Genomic DNA, 21,189 nt, shown 5'->3' with positions numbered 1-21,189 from the left:
ATACTTGGATGATAATGATCATGAAAACGTTTTTTAGATTTTGGATTATATTATTGGTCATGTTGTGTTTAATGCAAGCTATTATTTTATACATTGTTTTGTGAACTCTCTCAATTTACGTTGCAGATACAGAGAAAAATAAGCAGAGAGAAGGGATTGTAGATGCATGAATCGAATCGAAGTAAAAAAAATACAAAATACCCGTAAGAAAGTGAAGATTCAAGGCAATAGTAAACTAATTTAAGTGAAAAGTAATCTCCGTAGACATTATAAGTTTAAGTGAATGCATAATATTCTAAATTTGTCTTGTAAGAGCAACCACAATGGTGTGGTTTTGTTGAGGACAATAAAATACATAGAGAGAGATGTTTTGCTGATGTGGATGGATATTTTGGTGATGTGGTTGGGTCAACAACATGTATTGGTACAATGATATAAATTTGCTAGCTTGTTTTTTGGTGTAATAAAGGTGAGGCCTAGTATTGATTTTTGTGTAGTTATGAGTGTGGGTTGAGGTGGGCCCCAAATGAAACCAACAAGTGGACAATCTAAATACCATGCCTTCTTACCTAGGTCATTAAAAAAGAGACAACAAAATGTCATTGTTGTAGCCCAAATGTGATCCATGGCCCAACAAATTTAAGAATTTTATCCTCCATGGACCAATAAAAACTCTTCATTATGAGTGCTCCAAGCGTGAAGTGGACACCATGAGATGTTAAAAATTTATGACGTGCAATTCTTTCCCCCTTAAATTCTACATCTACCATAACTTTTTTGGTATAAGAGAGAAACACTAGATAGTTTTTTGTATTGCGACCTCCTCAAAAATTTGGAATAGGAGAAAGGAGTTCATCAAATTATGGTGGGGACCGAGTGAGATGTAGGGTGCAATTTGGTTAGATGAGTCAATTGAAATTAGCGTAGAAGATGAGAAACTCCTGCCTTAATTGAAAATCTCAAGCAATACGTGCAGTTTGTTGTTAATGTGCTTGACAGTGTTGTGTCACATGTAGTTTAATGTATCGACATTAACATATTGTTCCATCATCTTTTATAACATCTTTATAAATTTTAAAATATTCATGAATAAGCAAAACCAAGTTAACTTAATAATATTTTAAATTACTTAATAGACTAAAGACAAATAAATTTTAAATTTTTATCCTTACTTCAGTGTCTCTATGACCAAATTCTTTTTTGTCACCATTCTTCCATTTATGTAAGTATTCTTTCAACAGATTTTAGATGACCCATGATATCTGCTAAAGAATTAAAGAATAAAATATATTTAAGTTGTTGTCATATTACAAATTGCATAATCTTGATTCCAAGGTTTTGTCGTCAACAAAACCATGAAAATGTTAATTCTGGTTCATATACTTCTCTTATAATTGTTCATGTTCCAACCTGAATAGTATTTTCATGTTGACAATTCTGAAATTCTTTCTTGCAACATCAACAATGAAATTGGTCATTTTGTAAATTTTTTCTTCTAAAATTAATTTCGTAAATCGAGGTGCATCATATTTTCTAATGAACCCTTAAATTCTCGTAACGTGTAAAATTTTTGCTTAATTTAAACTCTTTGAACATCCTAATAATCATAGATTTCTTTATTCTAATTCACAATTGTAAACACTTACATGTTGTTGATATTAAATTTTTAGGTAACTGTTCATCAACCAAAACAAAGACAACACTCATTAGTTGGATTAATGGAATCTTACAATCATGCAACGCGAGCCTTGATCTTGTAGCCTCATGACGTACCTCAAGCTTAGACAATGCAGTGTGGTCCATAATATTGTGTGTTTTTTATATATTGTCTACTTCATTTTCTCTACTTACTAGAATTTTTAGTCATTTAAATATTATAACTCATAATGTAGCAACCTATAATTATCCATGAGAAAAAACAGGCATTGGAAGATACAATCCAACCTTTTTCAATGTTTGAGATTGGCTTTTGTTTATTGTCATCACATAAAGCAACCTCAAATGAAATTGCATACATCTAATTGTGAATGACCATTTGTTCTCATTTACAAACATTATTAGTCTAGTGACATAAATTTTGTCGCATATATTACTGTCAATAGTACTAGTTGTTTGGAGAACTTTATAGCCTAATTTTATAATCAGAAGACTTGTTCCATTACATAGTCTATTACTCTTGTTAATGTTTCGCAACAACTTAACAAGTGTATTGACTTTTAAAGGAGGGGGTTCAACAACTCAGTTGGGTAAAATAAATCATTATCATTTGATACCTACCAACTTTGTCTATCAAGTCAAAATTTAGATATGTCATCTCTTCTAAAGGAATGAGTATTAAAACATAAAAGTTTATCATATCAATTGTATCATTTGTTTCAGTTATGATTGCCTTTTCTTTCAAGTATTTTGAATTGTAGTAAAATGATAACAAACCACCATAAATTTTAAAATCAATATCTCCAACATCGTTCATTTCAGATTTGATTAATAAAATATTTGCCAACGTATTTAAATAAACATTTTATTAATCTTGAATGATTACACCATTCAACATTTACATGTGCCTCGTATTTCAACAATAATAATTTGTTATACGAAATGACATATCTATTATCATGTTCATAGACAACTATATGGATGACTTTTCCATCATCGCATCATTGGTAAATAACAAATTTATCTTCACTAATCGTTGTCTCAAGGTAATTTCTAGGAAAATGTTGTACACATCTTTCATTTTTCATGTAGGGTGCTCTGGGTTAACAATACTTCATGAGCCAGACGTAATAAAATTTGAGACAATGTTGTATAAACTAGGTTGCGTTTCTTCATCCGAAATTTCTGTACATATAATTATGTCAATGTCATTTGGGTTTGGATACTTGTCATTTGGATGTAGTCAGATGATGATATGAAATGAGACAATTCTCTCTATTGAAACTCAACAGTGTAAATAGCACCAACGACATTTTGAAAATAAACAACATGAAACAATTTATAACAACCCAAAATTCCCTTATTTGAACATAAATAATAGTTTAAAATATGCGATAAATTTAAAAATGTTATTGTAAGTCAAGCATGATAACAGATGCCAACACACTACACGTTGACTAAAATAGATATGAACACAACAAAATGAACAACGAAGTAAAACAAATGAAGATAACACCTGTCCATTCAAAAAAAACCAACAAAAATAGAACAAAATGCAACATTAAAATGAACCGTAGTAAGTATTTTGCTCATTCTTCTGATGAAGACCACATAGTGATGATTAAAAACATCAATGACACACCATAAAGCATAAGCAGATAAAATATAAAGTAGAGAAAATATACTGGACCAAATCATAAAAACCAAAAAGCACATAATAGAATAAACAACAAAAGAGAACAAATCAAATAACACAAGTCACCAGACAAGAAATCGAACAACACAACTAGCGAGTTCAAAGAGGATAATCGAGGAGCGCAAAGGTGTTGATAAAAGGGGATCATCGAGAAGACAAAAGGCTCAACATAAAGCAAGAAAATTGATCTCAACCACATAAATTATTGAACAATAGAAGGGAAATTAAAGCTTAGAAGCAGCACAATGTCTATATTTAAAAAACGATCATTGATAGTTTCAATAGAACCACATTAAATCAAGTCAAAACTAGAAGGAAAACATATTCAAGCATTTGACTAGAACAGGATGAAAAAGAGTAAATATGATACAATTCGAAGAACACAACCAAAATGAAAGAGCTAACCTACGTCATCACAACACGAAGAATGTCAAACAATCAAGAATACAACGTACATCGAAGATGTCGCTCTATAATCGAACATCAATAAACAGATCAAAAGGTAGTTTGAGGAAGAAAAAATAATGATGGACAACATTGATGAATGAGCTTATCCACAGAATGGTAGCACCATCAACAAGAAGCTCCTTCCAAGATGACTTATAGATGGGAGATTGGAGTGATGAATTGATGTCTTTCAAACAACGGATATCAATGGAGAAGTTGTGTCATAGAAGATGCATGAACTAGCCAAAAGCCAAATAGAAACAAAAAACGACGCTGATCTAAGCAAAGATGAGAGGAAGGACTCATGAAAATAAATCACTGTGATTGATACGTCGTCATTTTGCTATCACAACTGCTGGCAAGGAAAATGCGACAACTCCAACATGACATTGCTACTTGACTAGATAGGAAGAAAATGAACGACACACAACACAACGTTGTTTTGTTGACCAATGGCGAAAAAAAAAATATACGGATACGTGAAAACAATAAAGTGAAGTTTAGGAAGTGCAAAAGTATATGATGGAAATAGGTGATTGAGTTCTTTCATTTCAAAGTGTTGATGAAGAGATTTCTTAAAAGAGGTAATGCTAGCAAGATCATCACCACTAATAATCATATCATCAACATAAAATAGTAAAAAAATTGACTTTGTGTAGAAGAATGATTGACTAATCTCTATTACTATATTTATTGACTTGCTTTTGGCTTGACTTGGTTATAATTGTCTTAAGTTTTAATTATATAATAATCAATGCTCTCTTGGAGGGTGAGCTTGTTAATATATGCTTTTGGGATCAACAATGAGACTCTTATGGGGCATTTGGTTGCTGTTTAGAGGTTGAAATTAACCATTATCTTGTTTGATTGATTTTGGGATAGTGGAATCCTAAACTCATTCCACCCTCTATTATCTAGTCAAGTTCACGAAAATGGTGAGAATGACTTTTCTCTATAAGAGAGAATGAGTTTTAATATGCAAAAGATTATTTCACACTTATGAATTAAACTTAGACAATAGAAAATATTATTTTTATTTTTTAAAAGAAAAAAGAGTAATATAGAAATTGTACTATTAAAATTATCGCACTCATACTTACTTTTTATTTCATACCAAATATTATCATAATCACCGAACACAATTTACTCTCATCTCACACTCATTCAATTACGAACCAAATGTGCCATTAATTCTTTGCACAACTTCACGATAAGGAACATAATACTCTAAATAGTCCATATGAAAATAATAATATTCTAAATAGTTCATACCTATCCTATAATATACTCATATAATATATATTTCAACTCATAAAAAAGGAAAGATAATATAATTTTCAGAGTCAAAACTCCATTGTTTTGTTACTCCAACATTTATATCCAAAATAAACAAATCGTGTCTGCCCTTCTTTGGCATTTGTAGAGCTTATTTTTTTAACAAAGAAAAAACCCCGTTATTTTTATTTTTTCAATTCTTGTCAGTAATTTTTTTAAAAAAAATTGAAAAAATCATCAAATGAAAATTTTGCAAGATTTTAACTATTAAATCATGTTATTGTTAATATGGAATTATAAGATTGTATAATGTTTGATACAATTTAGATTTGTTATGTATTTTTTTATCAATTAGAAAGAGAACACATTAAAATCTTGTAAACTTTTTATTTATAAATTTTTTTGAATTTTTAAATTATTTTTCAAATTGGGAAAAAATAACAGGATCCTTTTTTAAAAAAAGGGGCCCTCCGAATCTCCCTCTTTGCCCTTTAAATTTACAAAATATTGATATTCCGTGGTTTATGAAAGAAAGATCAGGGCAAATGTGTCATTTCAAAAACATGGATTGCCAACTGTCCTTCACAGCGGAGCCAAATGAGGAAACGTGTCCTCCATTTTTCTTCCCTTTGAATTTCATCTTTTCCTCTCTTGATATCTCTCTCGATTTTCCGAGAAAATTAAAAAAGAGTAGCTCGCAATTTTCGTTAACCGTAAGTTCTTCTGTTTTCTTATTCATTACCTAGTTCCGATCTAAGCAAGATTGCGTTCTGATATTGTCTTGAAATTTCATTTTTTCGGAATGGAATAATCGGTGCTAATTATAATTTTGAATTGTTCCTCAAAGTGGACGGCTTTTGTCGAATTTGTGTAGTAATACATGGGGAGGGAGTCGCAGATTCTGAATTTTGAATAAGTGGTAGCACGTACCTGTCGTCCCCTTTTTGGTGTGCTGAAAAGATTAAGGTGAAGAGAAGTAGAATAAGCTCGAATTTAGTGTGATTTTATTTTTTGATGCGTAGGATTCAAGTGGATGCACATCAGGGGTAATTGAAATTTGTTTGTTTTGAAATTCCTGTTTCTAAAGGGTAAAGTATTTGGCTTAGCTGTATGATACTTCTTATGCATTTTATGAACCACCAAATGAGCACATGCTCAAAAGTGTGTGTGAACTTTACAATTTGTGAATTTTGAATGTTATTTCGGTGAAATTTTGATGATATAAGGAATTGATTTGTGGGTCAATATGGGTTCTATTGAATGTAATCTGGCGACTTGTTGATGTAAGGAGAGACTCATTCGGGATTTGATTTGAAGGGATTGAAAGAATCATAGAGGATGGCTTGTAGAGGGTGCTTGGAGTGCCTTTTGAAGCTCCTGAACTTTTTGCTGACCCTTGTGGGTTTAGCCATGGTTGGTTATGGAATCTACTTATTTGTTGAGTTCAAGAGAGCCAGTGATGATGCTGGTGGAGTTTCGCCCGTGAGCTATGATCAGGATTTGGTGCAGCTTGGTCGACCCATGCTTATGGCTGTGTCTTTGTCAGCTAATATTTTTGACAGCTTGCCTAAAGCCTGGTATGACTGGTTGTAATTATGTATACATTTCTTTTTATTTTGGTCTCTACAGCTGTTACCTGTTCATCTTTAAAGTTTATATTTGTTGAATATGATCTTCATCTTCTATTTTATGCTACATTCAATTCTAGAGTTCTTGTTTTTTAATTACTCCAGAAAAATTTGAACCTTCTTACTTTGTCCTATATTTCTATCACTTTTAGATGCATGTTAATGTTCAGAGAAGTAGGCTTAATCAACTATTTATACTGTACTCACGTGGATTACTATTGATGAGAAGAAAGTGGAAAACCTTATTTATTACATACTAAAGTAGAGCTAGGCTACTCTACTGTTGATAAGGTGTGGTCTAAGAATCAGTTTTTTTTGGAAAAAAGCTAGTGAAGTTAACTGTGATTTTGGACTATAGTTTTTTATTATTTCTGAATGAAAGGATTGGTGGCTCAGCTAAGTTGTAGATATAAGAGTAGGGGAATTGCTTGAAGCCACGCTAATACAGATTAGCCTTGAAATTGGGACCCTGACGTGTATTACAGGGTTGAATGAATGTATGATACCTAGACTCGAGTACGGGTGTGGGGTATGGGCATGTGTCTGAGTGTCAGAGTCTCCAATTTGAAAATTGACGGGTACGTGGACACTGTCCAAAAACTAAGATACGGGTATGTGGACACCATCCAAAACTAAGATACTAGTACGTGGGTACGTCATCTTAATATGTGTTAGGATTATTATATAAAAATATTAATGTTATGTTATGTTCAATGTAATTTTGTAATGATTTTCTTATTTTTGATACATTTTTTTATCAAACGAAGTTTAGTAATCTTATCAACTAGTAATAACTTAAATAATTTTCTTATACAATTAATGAATATATACTAACTGCTATATATGGAAGAATTGGGACAAAGACATAAAACTGTCTCTCTAATTGGGTCTTCACATTTAAAGAGTAGAATCATAAAGAAAAAAAAATGAAGCGTCCAATTTTTTTTTGATAATCTGACACAGATCCCATACCCATGTCATGTCATGTCGACATGGGTATGGCGGGGGTATATTGAAGAGTCCAGGTATGATAGGTATGAATCATTACTGCATAAAATTTTTCCAGGCAAGGCCTGCCATTTTGAAGGGATTGAGCTAATTTTTGATGCATGCATTAGGTCAGGGTTTAGGGTTTTGGGATGGGTCGCTTTAGGTTTAGTTTGGGTTTTCAACTCTACAGATGACCGCATGTAACATATCTAAACAACATATCGGCTCATATGGTTTGGGCTTGTACAATGTAGAGGCAGTAATGCAGTATTAAGTCTCTATATGAAAGCTTAATAAAAACCTATTCGGAGTCTACCTTGCAGATTCTCTTTTTTCACGAAATTTTTTCTCAGTTCTCACCTGTGATGTAAAAGATATCTTTTTGCTATCTTCGACTATAATAATAGTTAGTTAGTTGAATCCCAGGTGCAGCATCTGCTATTTGAATTCGAAACTTCTAAGTTTACTTCTGACCATAGAGTCCCTTAACTCTCCTTTGGGTCCCTTGTGTGGACTTTCTGACTCTCTTTTGCAGTAACAAAAACTGCTGTAGTTGGTCGATGTTTCTCTTTGGCTTGGAAACATAGCAGTCTTATCGAATTCTGGCCTCAAAAGAGCTGCAATTTTGGAGCCTTGTCAAGCAGGAAGCTATAGTTATTGTGCCATTCAGCATTCGTGTAGGCTTCCTTGTAAGCTTGCTATGCTGACCATTGCACAAATATTTAGTTTCATTCAGTGGGCCAGGGCCACCAGTAAATAGATATAGTTCTTCCAAATTCAAAGGAACTAAAGACTGGCACAGTATGATTTTCAGTAGTAATATTGGGTTGAATTTATTTGATCCCTATACAATCTCTGCAGACTTAAGTTTGAGCAGCTTGATTGTTGTTATGGTTCATGATACCTGTATTTTGCTTCCTGGTTATTAATTTAGCATAAAAAATAGGCTCCTATGCTGACTCCTTGTTCTTTTATATGTGTTTTTCAACTACTAAGACATAATCATTGCATTATTTTCCTTGGCAGGTTCGTATACTTATTCATTGGTGTCGGGGTGGTTCTCTTTGTCATCTCTTGTTTTGGTTGTATTGGAGCTGTAACACGAAATGGATGCTGCTTGACATGTGTATCCTTATTAATCTAGTAGTCTGTAGGAGTGGCATGCCAAGCACTTGTCACTGATATTGTGACATCTGCATCTTTTACATTTCTAATTTTTTTTATTACCTTTTTTATTTCATGTTATATTGTAACAATTGGTTCCCTTAAGTCGAGAAAAGTATTCGGTATTGGTCATATTATTAATATTGGTGGAGGTCGGATGTGCAGCTTTTATTTTCTTTGACAAGAGCTGGAAAGAAGTAGGTGTTTTTTTTTTATGATTCATTGAAATTCAACTTGCATTTTTTGCTCATCCAATTTTTTTTATGATTTTCCTTTCCAGGATCTTCCAATAGATAAAACTGGAGATTTTGACATGACATATCATTTCCTGAGAGAAAACTGGAAAATTGTGAAGTGGGTTGCTCTTGGTGTTGTAATTTTGGAGGTAAGCAAAACTCAATGTCATTGCTTTTTGACTTGTTGTGCTGTGAATTATGATTTTGGGGTATACATACTTACAAACTTGGATGCTAAAGCAGCGGATCTCATGTGGTGATATTGTTGCCTCGTAAATGTATCGCTACACAAGGTGTTCATGAGGCCTTAGGGAAAAGTAACATTTTTCACCTCAAATCATATTATGATGTGGAATGAGAAATTTGCTTTTTAATGTAAAGGGCAGATCTCATTTGGTGGTTCTTGTAACCTTTGTGTGTATTTTTACACCTGAGACATGCTTGTTATCTTTTTGTGAAAAGAGCAAGGTCTTGGTTTGCGTTGTGTCTTGGTAATTGCATGTCAGATTTTTTTATCTGTTAGTTCTTAAGTTTTGTGCATTACACAGACGTTACATTGGTAAAAAAAATTGGGTAAACCACTCCTGTGCACAAGGTTTTTGTATTGGGCGGGGTCGGAGACAGACAGGGTGTACGCAGACTTGACTGTTTCTAGGAATTGAACCCGTGACCTCTAAGTTGCACCCTTGCAACTCTATCATTGTGCAACATGTTTGCCTACACGTACATTACATTACTTATCCAAAAAGAAAAGAAAGAAAAGTAGTATGAGTCTGCAGGATGGTGGGTTGCCAAACTTGAAAATACCAGCAAACTTAATTGTAAAATTCTCAGGTCTAAATCCCATGTCTACGTATCTCTTTTGCTTCTCTCTCTGCCTTCAACCCTCTTGTGTATCCTTGTGACTATAGTAGATATTTACATCAGTGAGTTTCTTTGATGTAATTTAGATATATCTCCTGGATTTTATCTTGGGTTTGTATTTGGAAACTGTTTAATTTTTTTGATTGGTAAAACTGTGTATTATCCCCCAGAAGCACGTTAATATGAAAGAACATGGTATTGCAGGCTTTGATTTTCTTCTTAGCCCTTATGGTAAGGGCAGCAAATAGGCCAGCAGAGTACGACAGTGATGATGAACTCATTGCCCCGAGACAACAAATCCGGCAACCCTTGATCAACCGGTCAGCAGCTCCTGCTAATGGTGTACCTGTTGCTGGAACTCTTGACCAGCGTCCAAGCAGAAATGATGCTTGGAGTGCACGGATGAGGGAAAAGGTGTGAAAATGCACTCTATAAAATAAAATAGCTTCGTTTCTGAATTATCTCTGAAGGTATTTAGGTTGTGAGTCATTTAACTTGGGGTTCATCATACTTTTTACTTTTATATTTTTATTTTCTGTACCAATGACCTAACCATCTTATTACTGATTTACTCTGCTTCCTTCTTCAACCTTGCATTCCCCCCTTCCTCTTTCTCCCCTGAATTCTGTTCCAGTTATTTGATGACTTTTTTGGTTTATCCCTGCATGTAAACCAGTACGGGCTTGATACTTCGGAGTTCACATACAACCCATCAGAGCCGCACAGGTTCCAGCAAGTGGCAACACAGCCAGCAGAGGAAAGGAGCCGTTGCAGCATCATGTGACAATGTTTCTCATAATGTTGAGGTTGTGTACAAAACACATTTTTCAGGAGCTTTACTTCTTTTTCTCTCCATACCTGGTGGATTTTCTAGTGAGCTTAAGCTTACATTTTTTGACAAGTTTGTGAAGAAGCTACTTCATCCTTATCCTTATAACTTGGTCTTGACAGCTCCTCTACCGACTTTACTTTACATACTTATATTTGTGGATCCAATGAAAGCAAACGCTAGCTGAAAACGATTTATATTTATGGATCCAATGAAAGCAATTGACAGCCTACTGGTCATGCAAGTCAATAAAATTCTAATTTATTGATCCAAATCAACAAAAACTATTTTCCCCTAACATTCCAATCGAACCTGAATATTGGAAGTGGAGTAAAGAAAAATTACAGTGAATTCCTCCCCTCCAAAACTACAATTTCTAGATCCCCTTTTATTTTTTGAATCCCATGAAAACCCAGTTACTTCTTTCTTTATTACCTCCATAATCTGGAATCATTTGGACAACAATTCTCAATCATCTATCGGAACACGGGTAGCATTAGGCAATCGTCGCCCACGCACGAATGAGCTGAACAAATGCAGAGCTCTTGATGGCTGTGCATATGGAACCATATGAGAGGCCCCTCTTACCGTTGCAAATGTCAGTAAACTCCCATACTCCGTCGCCCAACCTCCGACCTGCGTTATGCAACTTGAAACATTCAGACAGACCACAAAAACCTGAAACCAGAAATATATGAAATGCTTGGTAAGTTTTAGCATGTTGTAAGGTGTACCTGGCCCTTGTGAAACCAAGCTCCATAAGGTACGGTAATCTTGAATTTTAGATCTTGAGCTAGGTCGCGGACATGTGACCGGGAACCCAGCAATGGCACGACAGAATCTTGATCGCCGCTGCATTGACATAAAATGTGGAATTTTATTATACTCAGAGCTTGAATAATGTGAAAACACTTCCTTGTGCCAGAGATATTATTTTACCTGAACACCCAAACTGGTATGTGACTTCGAACTATCCTTTTGAGCACCGGAAGGATGTTGATGGCAATATCAGGATCACTATAGTTTAATACTCTGTCCAATCGACATCAGAATAAAAAGATGAGTTATAGAAAATGTACTGTTAAATGAACTTTAGAGACTAAATTTACAGAAGAGTTTGAATCGTATCAAGAAAACAAGCTTGCTGAAGTGATAAAAATCGTTCTTGTTTCACTGTGAAGAATAAAAAGAATGCCTGGCAAGTCTTTCTCTCCTTTTCTAGGCTATGGAAAGAATAATTTATATTGCTTACCTACTGCACATAGACCAGCCGTAAGGTAAGCTAGTCCTATTTGCATGAAGAGCCTTTTGAACCTCGGGAAGGTTGAAATAGTAGTGTCGTTCAGACGTCAGACATACATCAACACCTATGCTTATCTTGGTCACCTTCATATATTTTCAGCAAAAAAATTTAAAAGTTTAGAAGATGCTTGAAAATGTAGGTATGATGATAAGAAAAGAATGAAGAATCCAAGTAAAAATTGAGAATACCGCTTTCCGCAATCTCAGCTCTTGCTCTGCAATAGATGGATAGCAAACATCGAGGATTACATCATAATTGTCTACGTAATCACCAACAATACGATTGGCTTCGGCCGTGGCATCGCTGCATGTTTGAGTTAGATTATGAGGACTTGTAATGACGTAGTCATCAAAATCGCATTCATTCATGATAGTAAGGCCAACTTCGTCAGAGATCATGCCATGGGACCAGAAGTATTCATATGTTGAAGAAAGATCCTTGTCGAGTCTGAGGAGAGGATTCCCAATCTAATCAGAGAAATACCAGATTAATCACTCGCAAACACAAATAACTGAAGAATGGGCATGAGATTATTCAGTATGAGCCACACAGTCAGATTTGCTTACCGCTACTCCTTTGATATTGAATTTGAAACCAGAAGACTGAGCATTATAGTCGAGCAGAACATCAGCAAGCTGTGGAATATAGTGTCCTGATATGACAGCATATAGAAATTTAAGGAACTCAATGAAAATATATAATAGTACAAAATACTTTTACACAGTGGATCTTTACTTCTCAAGCTAAAGGTTAAATCGAGCAATTTTCTTCCATAAGCCTGATACCCTCCATCACAAAAAGATAAAAAATTTTAATAAACCGCCGTCTAAACATCTCAACATGGACAAGAAGTGCATTTTAATTATGGGAAAAGGCAGGTGCAATATCCTACTACTATTTGTCACACCTGCATAGCTTTCTCCTGTAAGAAACAATGCTCTTGATTTGAATTCTGGGAATTTCTCAAACCATTTCAACAAGAACGAGCGCATGTCCCTGGCTGCCAAGAGCAAGAGATTGACCTTGGATGAGTCCAAATAAAACATTTAGTCAATATTGGAGAGGCTAGCCAAATTTAATGTCATTACCAGTTGAGGCATCTCCAGTATTATAATCGGAAGTTGTATTTGAGTACGACCATCCCACGCCAGCAGGAGATTCAACAAAGAGAAGGTTTGATGCTAAAATTGATAAAAGAACATACACAAGCGTATAATCAAAATTGTTTAAACCTTAAATCATGAAATACATGTCCCTATTATAATTAGCTTAAGCAGTTTATTTAGCATCTTTACCTTTATTCCACGACATTGAATTTCTCCGAAGGCCTCGACCGTCACCTTTTGGATAAAAAGGACCCAATTCAGTGAAGGCACCTCCACCAACAGAGGAACAACCTGGACCTGAACATGGAATTTTGAACATTTAACTAGTAGTTGCATCTAGACATTATTCGACTCAGAAATTTTTATAAGAATTATATGGTACTATGAAGCCAAATAGTGTCAATATTTATAAAGATTATACAGAGATATCTATATGAGAGAATTAGATGGGGAGTGGGAAGAGTAAAGTAGTGAAAGTACCTCCATTGAGCCAGAGAGTGAGAGGCTTCTTGTCTGGTTCTTCCTCTGCCTCAACAAAGTAGTAAAACAAGCTCCTTCCAGCCTTTACATCCACATCCACATACCCAGCAAATTGCCTGAACCCAACCTTTGGTTGACCAGGCAGCCTCACCACGAGATCCTCAGTTGGAAATCCCTCAACCACAGCACTCACCAAACAACCCAAAGCCAAAATCAACCACAACCCACCAAAACTACACGCACCCATCTCCTAGAACCCCAAGATACTCGCACCCAACACACAATCAATCGTTATTGTTCCCTGCACATTATTTACGCCACACAAAAGGGAGAAGAAGAAAGGGAAAGCAGCACAAAAAGGGAAAAAAAAAAAAAGCTTTATAATAATGACAATAACATGAGCATGTATTGTATTTATATCTTTATCAAACAAATTCTGTTACAACAACAATAGAGCACGTGAATCCTGAGCGAAAAGGGAGGCTAAAGATCTCAAAGACCCAAAACAGAATACAAAATTTCTATCAAGTCTTTATGCATTCATTCACTTCCGCTCAGAAAACCAATATATATATATATATAGAAAGAGTAACTGACTGGGTTAGAAAGTTTCATTCATTCACGCTGAATTTTGTTTTGGAGCTGTAGAGTACTGCGTAAAAGAGAGACGTTGGGGAAGTGTTGTGAAAGAGATAGATAAAGATCATTAAAAAGAAAAAAGAAGATTTAAAAAGTGGAAAATTCAAACTTGACATCTACCAAGATAAAAACAAAAGAGTAGTTGTTTAGTTAAATAAGTCAAAAGCGCCGATATTTAAAGGTTATCCTCATTATGGGAATTGTTAAGGCAGATCCATCCAGGTTCTATTAGTATTTGGAAAAATTTAGAACCACTTGCAGTTCAGAGAGTTTATGATGCACGAACCATGATGGAATCTGGATCGGAGCCCATCCACACTCACGGACACTCCCAACTTGTAGTTTGAACAGAAATGATAAGAGATTTTAGTAAAAAACATCTCAGTCATTTCAATAATAAACGTGTCACCGTTTGGTTCAACTATCAAGTTTTATGAATACTTATACTTACATCAATTAATGGATAAGATCCATTATTGGGATGATTGAGATATTTTTCACTGAGATCTCTAACATTTTTGTAGTTTGAATACTGCTATCTTGTTGCTCGTCCCAAACGGAACTATTTATCCCAAATTTGAGGAAAAGTCTTGTTCATATGCTTATAAAAAAGAAAAAAGAAAAAGCAAAATCTGTTTAGATTTTTACAAATTTTAAGGAATAGTAGGAGGAATGTTGCTATCGAAACAGCCTAATCATACCAAGTCAGGAAACGGCTACGGCACCCAATTCAATGATGGATCAAGGGTAGGTCCAGTGTTTTGAAAAACACTGGATCCATCATCCCATTCATCATTTTGGCGCACTAAAATTTTTTAAAACATTTTGAAAAAAATCATGAATGTGTAGTATTTTGTATGACGAATTCAACGGTATAATTTTTGTTCGAAAAAAAATCAAAATGAAAAATAAGTGACAATTCTAGACCTTTAGATATAAACTCAAAACATTCGATGTTCGATCACAATGAATTTGATTTTTGTTGGAACAAAAAAAGTATCGTTGGATTGTTCATGAGAAATACTACACATTTATTGTTTTTTCGGACTTTTTAAAAATTTTTGGTGCATCAAAATGGTGCACCGGTTGAGTCCAGTATTGACCAATCCTTCAATGATGGATTCAGGGTCCATCATAAATATATGTAGTATTTAATATGTTGAATTCAATGGTATTTTTTTCGAAACAAAAATTAAACTCAACATAAAAAGGAATGACAATTTTAGACCGTAATATCTCAAAGCATTGATTTTCAACCACAATAACTTTAATTTTTGTTTCGAACAAAAAAATACCATTGTATTCGTTGTACCATTATATGATTTTCTTTTTGTCAAATTCTTTTAAGTTACCCCCAATTCTTCAATGATCTTCACTTACCGCACACCAAGTATAAATAACCATAATTTTTTTAGGAATTTAGAGATTTAGGAAAAAGAAAAAAATCGTTTATGTATTAAATAAACTCATCATCCATGTAAACAGTGTTGGGAAATTAGACTCACTCTTCTCTTTGATAGATAAAACAACACGACAATAGATAAATTGAAATTGAGAAAAGCAACACAATCAACATAAGATTTACGTGGAAAACTCTAAAATCAGAGAAAAAAAAAATCACGGTCGTTGTCAAAAGATAACCAAGAAAAAACTTCACTATGTAGAAAATTTGTACAACCACACACCGATAATTTTCTCTCACCAAAAAACCCAAGAATACCCAAGTGTTCAAGAGATTACATAAGCCCCAATCTAGCCTATATCTCTAACACCCTACATCTTCAATCTCTAACCGACATAAACTTAGGCTAAACCCGAGGGATACACCACAAAGTTATCACCCTTTGCTCTCTCTCAACACAAACCTTTGATTTCTCTCTACCAAAACACTAATAAATCACTAGTATTTATAGTAGTACAAAATCTCCTAGTTCAATTCTACCTAGGAGTCCCTCCCCAAGAAGTTTCCAATTACAAATATGATTTCTTTCACATTCCTTACTAGAGACCAACATGAAAAACGAGTTTCGTCACAACCGGGATTGTTTCGTAGCAATTAAAACTATCTAGATTTGTATGTGTTCGTCAACTGTCCGGAAGTCTCCTCTAGCTGTCCAGACAGTTACACCATTTGTCTGCATTCTGTTTGTTTTGCCTACAACCATCCGGATGGCACACCCAGCTGTCCGGACGGCTTCTCATGTGCCAGTTTTCTTCTTTGTCTTTAACAGTTGATTTTTTATCAAAATTCCATAATTCACCACCTTGATCAAAAATCTCATAGCCTTCGCTATACCACCGTCTTCATCGACAGTCACAACTCTCTATATCGTGAATCATCCTCCATAACTTTCGCTATGCATTGTCTTGACCGACAATCATACTCCACCATAAAAGAGTATATCCACTCAAAACTTTACCGCTCCAAGATTTTCCTTTTCGGCACATGTCGAAATAAACCTGTTGAAATTTATGGTGCAACTCCCATGCTTTCCACAACACACCCTACATAACCGTCAAGCCAATGCCAAGTGCAAAGAGACTCCACCATTAGTGACAATATCAACATCTCCATCTATTGATTTGGAGCTTTTAGCCGAACCTGATCTATCTTTTTGGCAATTTTTCTTCAAGTGTCAAGATTGTCCACACCCTAGGAAGCATCGACTCGGCAACATGGGTGCCGAGTTTGCTTCGAGTACGAACTCAGTTCGTGTACGTGATTGATGTGCGAAAATACGGTTGTGAGGCTCGTTGAACTCGTCATAATAGTCAACTCAGTAAAGACTCACCTTCGACACGAGAGAGACTCGTTTTGCAACTTAAATCACACGAAGTCAGAACTGAGAACTCGCATAAGAACTGAGAACACACAGATGGATGACAGATATGCATATTGGAAAGGCAGATCGGTGAGGGAGATGTAAATCGATGATGAGAGAGGCAGATCGAACAACCAGGTCAAATTGTTTGGATTTTAAGAAGTTTTGGCCTGTAACTCCGTAAGAAAGTGGAGAGGAAACCAGTTGTATCACACTATCAACTACATTATAAAATTTAATATACTATATACTATATTATATATAATATACTTGATGGGATGGGACTTGGGAGTATGGGACAGAAAAAAGTTTGATAATATATGTATTATATATTATCTATAATATACTTAATGAACAAAAAGAGTTTGACCTGTATATAATATACTATATAAATATTTTTTATTTGCCGAGTCCCCCTGCACTCAAATACAGGATTCTTTGAGGTTTTGTGAATCCTCCCATCCCCTCATCCGAGTCAGTGCTTCCTAATCCACACCTCTCCGACCCCTTTGTGTAACCCGAATTGTATTAGTACATCCTTGACTTGTCATAAGCCAAAATTCATTCTCCCATCAAACTTCTCGATGTCTACTTTCACCCCTAACATATCTGCTCCAAGGAAACTTTAATCGCTTAAGAAATCGAATCCTGGAGCTCTGATACAAATTCTTGAGAAATTAGACCCACTCTCCTTATTGACAGATAAATCAACACGACAATAGAGCAATTAAAACTGAGAAAAACAACACAATCAACATAAGATTTACAAAAGAGATGAGCTATTGAAATCAAGAACTAACCCAAATCCCTTTCTCTCGGACTCTCACACTCTCAAACCTCTAGGCGACTCTGTCTCACTCCAAGAAAGTTGCACAAACCTTAACTCTTATATAGATTACACGAAACATAAGAGAAGGAAACCCTAATTCGAACTTAAAAACCTAATAGAACTATGATTTGACAAATAAAAAAAAAAGTCAGTCCGTGGCTTTCTCAGAGAAGGGCAATCAAAAAACTTCAACATTGAGCCAAACTTCACAAATATCAAAGTTGAACGTCACAAACAGTAAAAAACATAGTAGTCCATCTAAAACTCTTCATTCTTGCTTGTGAATATCGTCCCTCATGTTGTCTTCTCCAACAAAATCTCAAACTCTAGAGATTAACTTTGACCAAGTCCAAAATCTCTTTGAACTTGTCCGCCAGTTCCGTAACATCAAATAATGCACTAGAAGTCTTTTCAACTAGTCTCACTTATTTTGAAAACTCTAGAACTTGGAGAGGAAACAGAGAGGGAGAAAGAGACGGAGTGCGTGAAAAAGGAGAGAGACTTTTGTCGCCAAGGAAAAAAAAAGTTACTACCGACACAAAAATATGCGTGTGTGTACTTACCCCAAGTGTAGGGTAGTTGGTAAGTAATAAAATCCGGGAGTCCGGGGTTGAATCCATAGGGAGACAAATGCAATTTTGGTGGATGAATGCAAGCAACTAACTAAAGAGCTAAATGCAAAGAATAACAAATAAAGTGCGAAAAAGAGCTCGGTAAGCATGTGAACAAGTATCAAACTAAAGTAATAGTAAATAAATCGATTAACTAAAAGCTCTAACATCTAATTCCTTCAGGTGCATACTCATTTTTCATGCTCAAGGTATAATTGCAAACATGCAAAATCATACACAATGCATTGTGCGATACGATTAACTATGCATATGCAAAGGAAATTAGACATGAAGACTTTGATTCCTACATGGAGGCCATCAGGCCTCTTGGTCTACAACGAACACAAAGGGGTAGGCACCTATTCTTATGGATTAATGTTTCTCTTTGGGGCTCGACATTGCTAGCACCCTAGTTTCATACTCAAAGACCAATTAACCATTACTCTACCATGCATATTTCATAAATTCAACAAAATCACATCATCAATACACACAATTAATAGTTATGCAATGAAAATTCAATCAATTGAGAAAACCATGCATTGGGAATTAACAATGATTCGAAGGAATTTGGGTTGCAAAAGAAGAAAGTAAGAGGAAGAAGAGAGGGAGTTTTGTTGAACAATTAATTGCACACCTTTTATTCAATTGTTCAACCACATATATAGCTTTACAACCTAGTGGAATATCTCACAATGAAATAACTGTAACAGGACACTTAGACACCAATTGATGAACCACCACATATTCTATACAATAACTACATAAATAACTGTACAAATAAACTACAAAACCACTCCCACGTTGCTCCCACTTCAAGCCCATGTTCCCATCGCTAACTCTACATGGACAAGGTCGTGGCATATATCATTCCCCCCTAACTTAAGGATACTTGTCCACAAGGATGAAATCAGGATACAATCTTTTAAAGCGTCACTCATTCTCCTGTGTCGCATCTTCTGTCGAGGCACAACCCATTTCACCAAGATTTTAGACTTAGGACAATATTTACCTTTGCGAATCACTCGTCAATCTAAGATTGACTCAGGTTGTGGGAGGATGGTGGAGGTATCTGAGACAGGAGTCAATTGAACAGAACTAGTAGTGACCGGCCCCAAGTGCCTTCACAATAAATTGACATGAAATACGTTGTGGATTTGAGAGCCTGGAGGTAAAGCCAGCTTATAAGCTACGGGGCTCACTTTTTCTAGGATTTTGTAGGGACCAAAGAAATGGGGTGGCAAGCTTCATGGAACCTCGAAAAGCCATCGAAAGATATGGTTGTAGTTTCAAATACACATAATTGCCATAATGAAAGAGACCTCATGTCGATGTTTATCAGCTTGACTCTTCATTCGATGTTGAGCTAACAAAATATTATGTCGCAGTTCACGTAGAATGGCGTCCTAATCACGTAGGTACTCATCTACCACTTGGACGAGTGAAGCGTCGGGTATATAAGTCAGTAGACTTGGAGGTGGAATGCCATAGAAAGCTTCAAAAGGGGTAATCGTGGTGGAAGAGTGGACTGAGGTGTTGTTGCCAAATTTGGCCCAGGGAAGCCACTTCAGTGGCTGGTCACCAGCAAAGCATCGTAGATATTGTTCCAAAGTACTGTTGACTATTTCGGTATGGCCATCCGATTGGGGATGGTAACTCAGACTCATACACAATTTGGTGCCCTATAACTGGAATAGTGCACACCACAAGAAGCTGATGAATACCTTGTATCGGTCACTGACAATTAATGTAGGAATTCCATGTAATCGGACCACATTGGCGACAGTCACGACGGTGAATTGGTGCCTCAAGGCAATGAAGTGTGCATAGTTAGATAGGCGATTGACTGTTTCCATGATGGTAGTGCATCCATTAGAAGCGAGTAACCCTTTAATGAAGTTCATCGAAACAACAGTCCATATTTGGGTAGGAACTGGCAGCGACTGAAGCAAGCCCGCTGGTTTCATATAGTCAGTCTGATACCTTTTACAAACATCGCATTGTTGGAGGAATTCCTTCACCATCTGATGCATAGTAGACCAAAAGAAACTTTGCTCTATACGGGAGAAAGTTTTGTGAAAGCCAAAGTGACCACTGACTGGGGAGGAGTGACAATTGATAATAATATGAGGAATTAAGCTTGAAGTAGAACTCAAATAGACTTTATCTCTTTTGAACCACACTCTATCCCATTGAAGTAATTGGTAGTCTGAGTGGGAGGGACTCTTCTAGCTTAACTCTTCATAAAAGAAGTTCTCCTGATCCTATTTCTGTAATATGGGCCACCAATCTGTATGTGGTATAAAAATTGATAAAAATTGGAATTCAACTACCTGTGAGGAATCCGCACCTTGATTTTCCACTCCTTTTTTGTACTCAATTTCATAGTTGTCGCAACCGAAATCGTGACGTGGGTGGACCTATAAAAAACAATGAAGTCACCACCAGCTGTTTTGGGGGTGCAATTGACCACCTTTTAAAATACTGGTCTACAATTAGAAAATTGGGTTTGGGGGTCGATTAAGTGTGACGAAGTTATTAGCACCCACAACACTTGCTCACGCGGTTACCAACACTTGGACAAGGGCTAATATATTGTTTATTTTTCTTGAAA

The 21,189-nt window shown here is 35.5% G+C and overlaps 2 protein-coding genes across 2 annotated transcripts; one reads left to right on the top strand and one right to left on the bottom strand.

Annotated features, from left to right (window-relative positions):
• Positions 1-5,650: 5,650 nt before the first annotated feature.
• On the top strand, positions 5,651-10,890 carry LOC120016830 (tobamovirus multiplication protein 2A-like). Its single transcript, XM_038869759.1, has 7 exons — positions 5,651-5,787; positions 6,392-6,651; positions 8,719-8,818; positions 8,973-9,053; positions 9,137-9,241; positions 10,161-10,370; positions 10,633-10,890. Exons 2-7 carry the CDS (start codon positions 6,413-6,415, stop codon positions 10,738-10,740), a joined length of 843 nt encoding a protein of 280 aa, XP_038725687.1. The 5' UTR covers positions 5,651-5,787; positions 6,392-6,412; the 3' UTR covers positions 10,741-10,890.
• Positions 10,891-11,018: 128 nt separating this feature from the next.
• On the bottom strand, positions 11,019-14,278 carry LOC120016829 (serine carboxypeptidase-like 42). Its single transcript, XM_038869758.1, has 10 exons — positions 13,675-14,278; positions 13,384-13,491; positions 13,177-13,269; positions 12,996-13,088; positions 12,655-12,740; positions 12,277-12,555; positions 12,038-12,171; positions 11,725-11,817; positions 11,520-11,637; positions 11,019-11,421 (listed from the first exon to the last, which is right to left on the bottom strand). The coding sequence occupies exons 1-10, from the start codon at positions 13,919-13,921 to the stop codon at positions 11,254-11,256; spliced, it is 1,419 nt and encodes a 472-aa protein (XP_038725686.1). The 5' UTR covers positions 13,922-14,278; the 3' UTR covers positions 11,019-11,253.
• Positions 14,279-21,189: the final 6,911 nt, after the last annotated feature.

Source organism: Tripterygium wilfordii, chromosome 15 (genome assembly GCF_013401445.1).
Source record: "Tripterygium wilfordii isolate XIE 37 chromosome 15, ASM1340144v1, whole genome shotgun sequence".
NCBI classification, from domain to species: Eukaryota; Viridiplantae; Streptophyta; class Magnoliopsida; order Celastrales; family Celastraceae; genus Tripterygium; species Tripterygium wilfordii.
This window is presented reverse-complemented; position numbering and strand designations above follow the sequence as displayed.